Source organism: Gymnoscopelus microlampas (genome assembly GCF_963454915.1).
Source record: "Gymnoscopelus microlampas genome assembly, chromosome: 23".
In the NCBI taxonomy this organism is placed as follows: domain Eukaryota; kingdom Metazoa; phylum Chordata; class Actinopteri; order Myctophiformes; family Myctophidae; genus Gymnoscopelus; species Gymnoscopelus microlampas.
This window is the reverse complement of record NC_139960.1, coordinates 18,700,307-18,713,746: the sequence shown is the minus strand read 5'-3', so window position 1 is coordinate 18,713,746 and position 13,440 is coordinate 18,700,307. Positions and strand designations below refer to the sequence as shown.

At 40.8% G+C, this 13,440-nt stretch overlaps 1 protein-coding gene across 2 annotated transcripts; it reads left to right on the top strand.

Annotated features, from left to right (window-relative positions):
- Positions 1-2,799: 2,799 nt before the first annotated feature.
- mapk12b (mitogen-activated protein kinase 12b) lies at positions 2,800-13,440 on the top strand. Of its 2 annotated transcripts, none has more exons than XM_084050366.1 (12): positions 2,800-3,126; positions 4,981-5,110; positions 5,238-5,296; positions 5,847-5,958; positions 7,814-7,843; positions 8,607-8,654; positions 9,327-9,441; positions 10,187-10,258; positions 10,600-10,673; positions 11,478-11,556; positions 11,671-11,844; positions 13,164-13,440. In XM_084050366.1, exons 1-12 carry the CDS (start codon positions 3,002-3,004, stop codon positions 13,226-13,228), a joined length of 1,083 nt encoding a protein of 360 aa, XP_083906492.1. In that variant the 5' UTR covers positions 2,800-3,001; the 3' UTR covers positions 13,229-13,440. The 2 variants fall into 2 exon arrangements, with proteins under 2 accessions (XP_083906492.1, XP_083906491.1); XM_084050365.1 differs by having other exon boundaries at positions 10,594-10,673.

Genomic DNA, 13,440 nt, shown 5'->3' with positions numbered 1-13,440 from the left:
AGGGGCCTTTTTTTCTGTCTTTACACACTAATTAAGATAAAGGACCTTCAGCAGATTATCAGGGCTATTCCCAGTCGGTGTCTTTTAGTGCTGAATAACAACATAATCTAAAAGAGACAGCAGGGTTTAAAAGGACTCCCTTGCTGACAGTGTACACAGTCAAATCCTCAGTGATGATTTATCCATTTGTACACTCAGCGTGAGATTAACACGGAGGGTTTTATTTTACTGTCTCACTTTAGATGTCATACTGGTAGTCCTTTGGGGACCCGTGCAGTAAAATCGTGAGAGTGTTAATTTAACTGAGGGTGTAAAAACGTTACCCATAATTACACTGGAGTACTACATGTAGACTATTGTGCAGGTTATACAAAAATAAATACTGCAAGTAAAAGGGATGTAAGTGAAATGTTTTTGTTGGAGGAAAATGTGTTTAACAAATTAAACTACACTCAAACAAACACTGTGTTTGTTCAGTAACAGGGGTCTCTCCAGCTCCTTTAGTAAACAGAAAATACATGTTCAGGTTGGGATACCAATTGTATCCAATCAGGAGAGTGGACCCCACAACGATCATCAGCTTATCAGCTTCTGTGTTATAGTGTTCCAGTTCCAATTTTGTCATTTTTTTGTTTCATTACTTCCAATTTCATTTGTTTATCCTGTATATGTTTTCTCTACTGATTGGATATCCCAACCTGAAAATGTATTCTCTGATTACTAAACGGCTGGAGAGACCCCTGTTAATGAACAAACACTGTAAGAATGATTACTATTGGAAAATAGAGTTATTTAACACTTACATCCCATTTAATGGTACAAGTTGTCAACAAAAAAAGCCCAAAAAGTCTGTCCGTTGAGGCACGTTAGGAGTGATTTTTGAATGTTGGTGTGTTATATGCAAATGTTCATGTTGTAAATGTGGTGGATTTAGAAACTGCAAAGCGAATGTATACAATTATGTATGTTAAAAGTGAGACGTGTCTTTTGATTACAGGGTGGCATGTATTTCAGCCGTATGCCATGGATGTCCAAACACTGAAGTGAAATGTTAACGCTTTGGTTTTGAAATGCTTATTCATTCATTATATGGCTAAACATTGTATGGCTGCACAAAATAAAAGTTTGTCAGTAAAAAAAAAAAAACTTTACACGTGTACTCTGTCAGAGTCTGTTTACGGCACCTTACGACAAGTCATTTCCTGTTTAAGTGAATGTCGCGTATTTTGTAAAAACTGAGCTCAATATATCAAACATGAAATTCAAAAGTGTGTGTGTGTTATTTTACTAGTGTATCTTTGTGGTGACCAAATATTGACCTTGCTCTGGTCACCACAAGAAAAAGGGCTCAGAAGACGTTACAACAATAACGAAAAGAGTCAGGCTGGGATTAAGGTTAGGTATTTAGGGGTCACAGTGATACCGGTAGTCTGGCATGGCCAGACTAATCAGTAGCTAATGACATCGCTCAGGCAGATTCGTCTGGTTTCCAGGGTATTGCGGTGAGGGGTTAAGGTTAGGGTTAGTTTGAGGGCAAATTTGAGGTGTGGTTGGGCCAGCAAGTTAAGTGAAAGTAGCATCTCTATTGATTTGGTTACTGACCCCATAAAGATACTTACAAGCCTGTGTGTGTGTGTGTGTGTGTGTGTGTGTGTGTGTGTGTGTGTGTGTAAGCCTGTGTGTGTGTGTGTGTGTGTGTGTGTGTGTGTGTGTGTGTGTGTGTGTGTGTGTGTGTGTGTGTGTGTGTGTGTGTGTGTGTGTGTGTGTGTGTGTGTGTGTGTGTGTGTTGTGTGAAGACGCCAATGTCAACATCTGTACTAATTAGGCATACAGCATTATTAACACTGGTCTCAACACCCACTGCCCTTGGGGGTCCAGGGGGTCTCCAGAAATTATTTGGTTCCCAACTAATGATAATTAGGAACCAAATTGACTATTGGTCTCTCCGAGAGTGTAAAATGGAACTAAATGGTGTAATGGGTCGATTTGGTTCCATTCACATTCTCAGAGTTAGATTAACACTGAGGAGTTTAAACAAAGATCCGGGTCCTTTCTGATTAAAATAAATGGTACCAAATAGATGTCCGTGGCCTTTTTGAATCAGACTTTTTCCCCCAATACTTTTACTTCTACTCCACTACATCTCAGACACAAATATTGTACTTTTACTCCACAATTATTTTAAAACTTTAGTAACTAGTTATTTGGTAGATTTTGATTATTATTACAAAACATACATTAACCACTTCAGTCCTATTTAAACTTTGGCTATTTGAAAATAGCCGATCTACAAGCTCACAATGGTTCGCGATACGGATTGTGAGCTTGTAGGTCTGCTATTTTCAGAAGATTTTTATACAATGTATGCATTTGAAAACGTGTGAAATGGGACATTCTACATAATAAGTCCTTTCGACTTTTGGTACTTTAGGTACATTTTGATGGGAATACTTTTGCACTTTTACTCGAGTAAATGTTGAATTCCGGACTTTTTACTTGTAACAGAGTATTTCTACATTGCAGTATTGATACTTTTACTTAAGTAAAAAATGTGAGTACTTTTTCCTCCACTGCCAAAGTGTGGGTCCTAGGCTTAACTCTATGGACCCAGGTCTTTGAAGTTAAAAGGCTTGAGAAGCAGTGACGACACACCCAGAGAGCTAACGACACACCCATCAACAAAGCCCCAAAGACCCTACCAGCTCTGTGTTGGGACGGGGGGGACGGCAGGGGGGGGGGGGGGTATGTATATGTATGTATATGGGCTATCCTGTCCTGACTGCTGGCCTGCTGGTTATCTCTCCTGGGTGCCCTGGGACGCATTGCGTATTTTAGCATTTTAATGAACTCCTCTATAGTGACGATCCTAATTTCTTCACATGAATGAAAAAGGACACAGTAGTAGTTTTGTTGGACCTCAGAGAGCAGAGCGGAGCGATCATATCCTCCTGACCCAGTCCCAGCATCTATCTATCGATCGATCGATAGAATCTAGGCTGTTATGTCTACCACCAATAAGTCGCGGACGGGGTTCTACCGGCAGGAGGTGAACAGAACCGTCTGGGAGGTTCCGGAGAGGTACCGCGATCTGAAGCAGATCGGGACAGGAGCCTATGGGACCGTATGGTGAGTTCATGGAAAACTTAGCCTAACCTTGAAGCGCAACACGAGAGACAGAGCTTTGATTGTATGATTACAAAAAAAAAATCACCGAAAACCAGATTGACCCCAATGACTGTCGTCTTTATGTTTGTATGGCTATTTATATAGATAGATGTAAACGACAAACTAGCCCGGTGATGTTTTCATCTATAGTATTAGCCTAGGATCTAGAGACTATCATAGATGTGTTTTATCGAGTCTTGACTTTTACTTTCGTGTCTACGGTAGTCTTGGCCTGCACCCCCCAGTGCGTCCTGCACGTTCACCAGTAAAGCCCGTACTTCTCCGTACATGTACGAAAACAATGTATAAGGTGCTTAACCGGTTGCTCCGAATGTTAACTGGCGCTGCGGAGTCTTTGTGCAATGTATTAGTCCATGTTTGTCAATAGATATGTGTTTTAATCCCGTCTGTGTTGGAAGTTCCCTGTATTCCACAATGGGTGGTGGTGACGGAGCGCATCCGGTGAAATCCGGAATTACACTCAATGTAAACAGGAAGTAAACTAGGGGGGAATGGCGTTCGGCCACAGACGGGATTAAAACACATATCTATTGAAAAATACGAACTGATACATTGCACAAAGACTCTGGATCGTGAGTTAACATTTGGGGCAACCGGGTAAGCATCTTATATATATTTGTTGGACATGTACGGAGAAGTACGGGCTTTTTCTGGTGAAAGTGAAGGACGCAGTGGTGGGTGCTAGCCAAGACTATCGTAGATATAAACTCAAAATCGATAAAATACATCTGATAGTCAATGTCTTGATTCAAACTACTATTTCGGCATAGTTTCGTCGCCGTTTCAAAACAGCTCGCTCGCTCGGACAGACCTTCGTTGGCATTGTGTGTGTGATGTGTGGAAACTAAGGGTAAACAAAGAACCCCCAGGTCTTCATTGTTGGGATTGTTTGGGAGCAGTCAAAAGACCCGGAGTTAAGTACATGGATCGGTTTTCTTTCACACAATCACAGTCACACATAGTGGCTTTTCATATACACAGTGGTCCCAAACGCCATGTCCATATCAGAAACATTTTAACAAAAATAAAATAATAATAACAACAATAATAATATCTAATATTATTTTCCATGTACAGTAGCTTATTAAAAAATATAGCCACAACCACAGCAGCAGGGATTTTTTTTTAGTCTACTGGAATAAAGACAACTTTTGTCAAAAATCCGCAGGGGGGGGGGGGGGGGGGGCGGTCCGCAGATGACAGTGAAATGACAATTTTAAGGACTTTTGGGACTTTTTTATTACCTAAAAAAAAATAGAAAAAGAAAAGAAAAAAGACCAATACCGCATAAAGGCTAATCAACAAACTATATAAAAACTGACCAAATATTGGGCAATTGCCAAATAATATAAGAAAGAGGCACATTTTCACAATATGTATTATCTGTGGAACTGAGTCAAACTAGATGTAATGCCTGGACTCCTACATTCCAACTGCTTATCAGGGTGGGGGGGGGGTCCCCAGTTCAAATATGATTATTTTGGGGGGTCACGGCCTGAAAAGGGTTGAGAACCAATGTTCTGGGAGATGCAGTTGATTTACTAGATTGTGCTTTTGGAAGCACTGGAAGCCCTGCTGTACTTGAACCTGCATACTGCAGCTGTTAATGCAAAGTAATTTTAATTTTTGCATGTTAACTATATATAATATTTGTTTTTTACCAAATGGATTCCCAGTTTGGTTCAACTGTGATGCAGACTTCTTCTTTCGTTTCATATTGTATATAATTTAGGTTCAAGTAAACCTTGATATAACTTTATCTACAAAATGATCCTTTCTCATTGTTGGTTGCAGTTCAGCCTTGGACCGTCGGACAGGGCAGCAGGTCGCCATCAAGAAACTACACCGGCCTTTCCAGTCCAAACTGTTTGCCAAAAGGGCCTACAGAGAGCTACGTCTCCTCAAACACATGAAACATGAAAACGTGAGAAGCTTTTGCATGTGTTGCTGATTATATTTCCCCTTGTGAAACGTTTTGCTTTTTGGAGAATTCGTTTGGGTTCAAAGCCTGACATAATAATCACTGTTTCTCCTGTTTGCCATTGAAACAGGTGATTGGTCTGCTCGACGTGTTCACCTCTGAGATATCGCTGGACCGATTTCATAACTTGTAAGTTTACTTTCCTGTTCCCCAGTGGTGTAACATAACTAAGTACATTTAACTCAAGTACTGTACTTAAGTACAATTTTGAGTTACTTTTACTTTACCGGAGTATTGTCTATACTTTTACTTCTACTCAACTACTCCACTTCTACTCCACTAATCTCAGATGCAAATATTGTACTTTTACTCCACTACAATTATTTGAAAACGAGTTAGTAGTTTCTTTGCAGATATACATTATTACGTTATAAAACATACATTAACCACTTAAGCCCTATTTTATACCGTGGCTATTTTCAAACATTTTAGTACTTTTACTTTTGCTACTTTAAGTATATTTTGATGCAAACACTTTTGTACTTTTACTCAAGTAAATTTTGAATTCCGGACTTTTACTTGTAACAGAGTACTTCTACATTGCAGTATTGATACTTTTACTTAAGTAAAACATTTTAGTACTTTTTCCACCACTGCTGTTCCCACACATAATAATACACAGTGAGTCACACACATGTGGGTGAGATGTTTTTCTACTTTTCTCTCCTCTGCTCCTCAGCTACCTCGCCATGCCGTACATGGGTACAGACCTGAGCAAACTGATGAAGATGGAGAGATTATCAGAGGACAGGGTGCAGTTCCTCGTCTACCAGATGCTGAAAGGACTCAAGGTACACATGAATTACAATTGACTAATTTACGAATTTAGGCATTTAGCAGACGCTCTCACACAGAGCGACTCTATGCTGGGTTTCCACATAGCAGCCCAGCACCACACCACAGTGTTGATTTTGACAGCAAATTTTGATTTAGTTTTAAATAATGTTTTGAATAAAATTCCATTTAGTTTTAGTCATGTTTTAGTCATCTGAAATGTTTTAGTTTTTGGCTAGTTTTAGTCGACTAAATCTACAGTTGATTTAGTCGACTAAAATATATTTTGGCGGGCGTTGATGGCGTCGTAATGACTGATTTGACACTTGGTTGCATGCTGAAAATAGCAGATCTACAAGCTCACAACGCGTCGCAGCTTGTAGATCTGCTATTTTCAGAGCGCAACACCCGAGCCAAACCAAACATAAAATGACTTGTCTTTTAGTTCTACTGGATCTCTTCTCCACTAGTCCCTCACTAACATTTTAGTCTAGTTTATATTTGTTGACGAAATTGTCAATATATTTTGTCATAGTTTTAGTCATCATAGCTTAGTTTTTATTTTGTTTTTATCTAGTTTTCGTCAGTGAAAAAAGGTAGTCGACAAACATTTTTCGTCATAGTTTTAGTCGATGAAATCAACACTGCCACACCTATGGCCTTTGCACGGACCAGCACCCAAAATATCTCATGTTTCCATAGCACAGTAGTGCCCCCCCCCCCTCAAATCCACAGGTATGTGTAACAGACTCCGGTCATTGACACTCCTTTGTAATGTAATTACATAGGCGGAGGTCATTGCTTCTTGCCTAACAATGTAATGTAGACAAGTGGCCAACTGTCCTGTATACAAATGCAAATCGTGCAGGAGTACTGCAGCTATCGGTAAGAACCAAATGAACCCTCACAAGCAAAATCTGAGTAAATGACATGAACCCCCACTCAACAAACGATAGGGCAAATAGTCACTCAAGTAAACTGCAAAGAGAACACTGTTGTCGTGCCTCAAAGAAAGCAGAGTACCAGTTAAACATCAAACCTATAGCATCTAATAAAACAAAAATCTAGTTCTGAGTAAATTAGCGTGACCATTATTTTCAAACACCCAAAACGGACCCTTACCACTGAAGTAGATCTACAAGCTCACAACGTGACGTGTCACATTGCGACGCAGAGAGTGGCGATTTTAGCTATTTCTTTGGATTTTTAAAGTTAATTTATATATTTTTTGCATGGTGTTTTCATCAGGATGGGAGACTATTATGTTAGTGCTTAAGCACACCTAGTGACTGCAATTTGCAACGGCACAGAACATGATGAACGGCGTAATCGCTCAAAACAAGTAGGCTACTATTTTAATTGTGGTGAAAACCCGGGGCGGCTTGGTAGTGAATGTTGAACATCGGGACATTTTAGAGTTTTGGAGAGATTTGTTGGGGCTCAGGAACCCCAGCTTGAAACCGGGGACAATCCCAGCCAAACTGGGACGTCTAGTCCATTGGTTCTCAAAGTGCGGTCCGGGGACCCCCAGGGGTCCTTAGGGGGTACCCGGGGGTCCCCAGCAAAGTAAGTTAATAAAGTGTCACAATCATTTTAACCCCTTCATCCGTATTTTATACTTTGGCTATTCAAAGCGCAGCACCGAGTACCGAGTGCTGCGCTATGAGCTTGTAGATCTGCAATTTTTTTTTATCGTGAACATTTGTGCAAGTCTTTGAATATATATATTTTTTAAATACATATCATTTTGGGGGTCCTTGACATGAAAAGGTTTGAGAACCACTGGTCTAGTGATACTAAATGCTATCGTTGATGTGTTTTTTCATTAAGTTTTGTCTAGAGTCTCTAACCAATCCCTGCATCTCCTTTCAGTATATCCATTCAGCTGGGATCATCCACAGGGTAAGTGAACTTTGATCTTTGACGCTATGAGCATTGGGGGGTTGGGTGCTTGCTCTTTTTTTTACGCCCACTCCCATTCATCCTGTCTCCCACACCAGAAAACTACTTCATGTTCGTGTGTGTGCGTGTGTGCGTGTGTGTGTGCGTGTGTGCGTGTGTGTGTGTGTGTGTGTGTGTGTGTGTGTGTGTGTGTGTGTGTGTGTGTGCGTGTGTGCGTGTGTGTGTGTGTGTGTGTGTGTGTGTGTGTGTGTGCGTGCGTGTGTGTGCATTGCATGCATCTGTCTGTTGATGTCTGTTTTTACCGCATTAAAGGTAAAAATGACTTTTTCTATGGATTAGTCACCCCCGGGAGACTTGAATGCATGGATATTTTTTATTTTTTGTCTCATTCCTAAACCAATAATTTGACACAAAGGAAACTCTTTGTGTCTCCTACTGGAACCGCTGCCTACCGGTCCACTGGTCATCAAATTATTGGTTTAGGAATGCGACAAAAACAAAAAAATATCCATGAATTCAAGTCTCCATGTGGTGACTAATCAATAGATTTCTTTTTTAACATCGGTGCCCCTATTTTGGCCATGTTATAGGTGAACATTTTCCAAATCTTTCTACATTTTTCAACACATTTCAGAAACTAGCCGATCTACAAGCTCACAACTTGTCACACAGTGGCTATTTTCAAAAAGCAGGAGAATAAAACAGGGTATAAGTGGTTAATCATGCTTTGCTTTCATACATCTCTCTTCTCTACACTTAACAGGATCTCAAACCTGGAAATTTGGCTGTGAACCCAGACTGCGAGTTGAAGGTATTCCACAGTTGCACAGCACCCCCTACAGGCAGACTTTTGACTTTTCCCCCCTTTTTTATGGGACACTACTACCTCTCTGGTGGAAAAAGTACTCACATTTTAAGTAAAAGTATCAATACTGCAATGTAGAAATATGTTACAAGTAAAAGTCCGGAATTCAAAATTTACGTGAGTAAAAGTACCAAAGTATTGGTATCAAAATGCACTTAAAGTACCAATGGTAGAAAGTACTCATTATGCAGAATGTCCCATTTCACAAGTTTTCAGGTGTATAAAAATCTTTTGAAAATGCAAGATCTACAAGCTCACAATGCGTTGCATCGCGGCACATTGTGAGCTTGTAGATCGGCTACTTTCAAATGGCCAAAATGTATATAGGGCTGAAGTGGGTAATGTATCTTATGTAATCAAAGTCTACAAAGTAACTAGTAACTAAAGTTTTCAAATAATTGTTTTGTAATAACAATCAAATTCTATAAAGTAACTAAAGTTTTCCAATAATTGTAGTGGAGTAAAAGTACAATATTTGCCTCTGAGATGTAATGGAGTGGAAGTAAAAGTACTGCAAATTGGAAATACTCCAGTAAAGTGAAACTACCTCAAAATTGTACTTAAGTACATGTACTTAGTTACTTTACACCACTGCTACTTCTCTGTGTCTTGTTTCAGATTCTTGACTTTGGCCTGGCACGGCAGGCAGACACAGAGATGACGGGATACGTGGTGACTCGCTGGTATAGAGCTCCTGAGGTTATCCTCAACTGGATGCACTACACACAGACAGGTCAGTGAGCCCCAGTTCTCCTTGTCGCCACAAGATGGCAGCAAATGCCAATGGGACGTAAATATGCGTCTATACAGGGGTCTTCAACAGGGGGTCCGGGACCCCTTGGGGGTCCTCAGAGTTTGCTACAGGGGGTCCGCCAAATCTCTGTGTGATAGGATCATTGTTTTTTACATTAACCACTTGAACCCTAGCGTCCCTATTCTAAGGACAACTTTAGCCGAAAATAGCTGATCTACAAGCTCACAACGCCTCGCAGCGCGAGGCGTTGTGAGCTTGTAGATCGGCTATTTTTGTAGATCGGCTATTGTATTTTTTTTTACACATATCAGTGGTGATTTTAGTATTGTAGTATTTGAGCATTCTTTTAACTAGGAGTTGTTTTAGATTATAGTAAGCCAGTGGAACGAAATCCCGTTAAATTACGCATTTCATGTATTGTTGAATGACAATAAAGCTATCCATCTATCAACATGGCTTTCCTATTTTTGGTATGTAATTTGTCAAAAATAGTGACATTAGCAGATCTACAATCTCACAACGTGTAACATTGTGAGCTTGTACATCTGCTATTTTCACAATTTTTCCTACAATGAAGTACATACAATGAAGGCTTCAGTGGTTAACATTGAGAGACATTGAGAAAAAATTACCAAAATGGACCTGTTCCAGAGTTAAATAAACAGTGAGGATTTACTGTGTATTGTTTAGTATTCTAACAGATCATGTTTCTGCTTTCTTGCAGTGGATATCTGGTCTGTGGGCTGCATCATGGCTGAAATGCTGCTGGGAAAACCACTGTTCAAAGGAAATGATCGTATCCTTAAACATTCCTTCCACTTGGCCTGAAACCATAGTGCTAAAAGCATTTATTATTTTATTCATTTATATGTTTGTTACACAAGGACAATGCACAGTAATGCACCATAAATAGCTAATAGCTACATCTGTAGTCCCGTTAATGCTAAATCTTTACCAATACGGGACATCTTTTGCAATAATAAGGATACATAAATGTTATTTAGCTTCCTCTCTTGCTCTGTTTCAAACATCAATGTATACAGAACTCCACCTGACAACATCGCATAGAAGTGATTGATACAAATCTGTATTTAGAACCAAGTATGACCCTTGACCCCTAGCTGATGCCAGATCTAGATCAACTGAAAGAGATCATGAAGATCACTGGAACCCCAGCAGCCGACTTTGTCATGAAGCTACACAGCCAAGACGTAAGTTACTACCAGCAGGGACGGATTATGGCTTGGGCACAGTGTGCACGTGCACAGGGCCCTGAGCCAATGGGGGGCCTTGGATGTAATAGGCTTTTTAAAAAATATACATAATATACATAATATATATATATATACCCTAACCCCGAAATAAAGTAACCAAAAAACGCCCAATATAACCGCAACCCACGGGTCCGGGACACATGCACGATTTTGTGCACAAGGCCCATTTTCACTTTACTCCGTCTATGACTACCAGTGGTGGAAAAAGTACTCACATTTTCTACTGAAGTAAAAGTAGCAATGTAGAAATACTCTGTTACAAGTAAAAGGTGTTCAAAATGTTACTTGAGTAAAAGTACAAAAGTATTGGCATCAAAATAGACTTAAAGTACCAAAAGTAAAAGTACTATAATGTTTGAAAATAGCAGATCTACAAGCTTGTAGATCTGCTATTTTCAAATAGCCGAGGTGTAAAATAGGGCTGAAGTGGTTAATGTGTGTTTTATAATATAAGAACTTAGGTCTGCAAAGTAACTAGTAACTTAAGTTTTCAAATAATTGTAGTGGAGTAAAAGTACAATATTTGTCTCTCAGATGTAGTGGAGTAGAAAATGGGAAATACTCCAGTAACGTAGAAAATCCTCAAAAGTGTACTTAAGTACAGTACTTGAGTAAATGTACTTAGTTACTTTACACCACTGGTTACTACAGCATTATGAAAACATCTACGTCCATGTACCTGCAACTCATGTCACGTTTCACTGACTTCTTCCATTGCCTCCTTTCCTTTGTTCTCAACAGGCCAAACACTACATCAGAAGTCTACCCAAAGTGCCAAAAAAGGATCTGCACACCATTTTCACCAAAGCAAGCTCGAATGGTACGCTGCGTATGGATATCATACACCAGCCATTCACCAACCTGTGGTCTTGGGCCCCCAAATAATTGGCAAAACACTTAAGATTTTAATCATTTTAATACTGTGCGTTGACAGCGGTGAGCGTGCTGGAACACATGCTGCTCCTGGACCCCGAGCAGAGGGTGAACGCGTCCGACGCCCTGACCATGCCGTTTTTCGGCGAGTTCAGAGAACCAGAGGAAGAAACAGAGGCCCAGCCGTACGACCACTCTATGGACAACACAGACCTGCCCCTGGATCAGTGGAAACGTAAGACAGTGGTTCTCAAACTGTTTCATGTCAAGGAGCCCCAAAATGATATGTAATTGGCTGCGGACCCCCCATCTCAAAAATATTTTGTGCCAGGGATTTCTCAAAAATAGCAGATCTACAAGCTCATAGCGCGGCACTCGGTGCCGCGCTATGAGCTTGTCGGCTGTCTAACGGGAAAATGGTACTACCTCCTCTTTTGGCCTCCTGAAAGGTGAGTTTTTAAGGCTCTTTTAAATGAGCCCAGCGAACTGCATTTTTTGAGGGATGGGCTTAGACTATTCCAATCCTGGGTGGCAGCGCTGTAGAAGGAGAATTTGCCCATGTTTGTTTTATGGGTGGGTGGTACCAAATTGTTGTTAACGCTCCCTCTAGTATTGTGACTGTGGGTGTCGCTAACTTTTTGGAGGTATTTACTCAGATATGCGGGAATAGGGGGCATATCGGGCAAATTTGCATTTACAATTTTGAAGACCAGTCCCATTTTTAGTTGTTTAACCCTGTCTTCCACCCTGAGCCAGCCTAGGCTGGCAAAATGGGTGGGAGAAAGGTGGGTCATGGGCCCCAGTCCGAGGAGTAGCCGAATCAGTTTGTTTTGGGAGGTTTGAAGCTTAGTCTTCAGTGACACTGAGGTGTTGGAGTACCAAGAGGTGCAAGCATAGTCAAAAAGTGGCTGAATCAGAGCCCCTGAGAGGGTCCTGAGGGCCTGAGGGTTGACAAAAGAGGAAACTCTGCCCATAAATTTGGTTCTCTGGTTTACTTTTTTGACCACCTTTGTTGCCATGCTTTCATCTGTCAGGTATTTGTCAAGAATACAACCCAAATAGTTAATCTCTTCATTGCTAGAGATAATTGTGTCATCGACTTTGACCTTGAAATCATTTACATCCATCTGTCTGAGGGAATGTTTGGTCCCAAAGAGAATGGATTCAGTTTTCCCAAGGTGTAGTGACAGTTTGTTATCGGTAAGCCAAGTACGGATTTTGGTGAGTTCGGAGCTGAGCTCCTCAACTTGCAACTTGTCCTCTCCCGAGATCAGGAGTCCCGATCTACAAGCTCACAACGCCTCGCAGCGTGAGGCGTTGTGAGCTTGTAGATCGGCTATTTTTGGTTAAAGTTCTCCTCAGAAAAGGGATGCTAGGGTTCAAGGGGTTAATGTAAAAAAATATATATATCACACAAAGATTTGGCGGACCCCCTGTAGTAACTCTGAGGATTATGCTGTGTACATCATTGTGTCTCCTGTATGAGTTGAAAACAGACAGAATAAGGAGGACTACAATGATGATGGATAATGATGCGCTTGTGTTTTCCGGCAGGTCACACTTTCACAGAGATTCTGACCTTCAGGCCGTCCAGGGATACCAAAGAGACACCACTTTAACGGCGCGCACACACACACTCACACACACACACACACACACACACACACACACACACACACACACACGCACACGCACACGCACACGCACACACCCACGATGAGACTAGAGGCTCATTCATGTGTCTCTAATGGGGATCCTTTATTGAACATAAACACACACACACACACACACACACACACACACACACACACACACACACACACACACACAC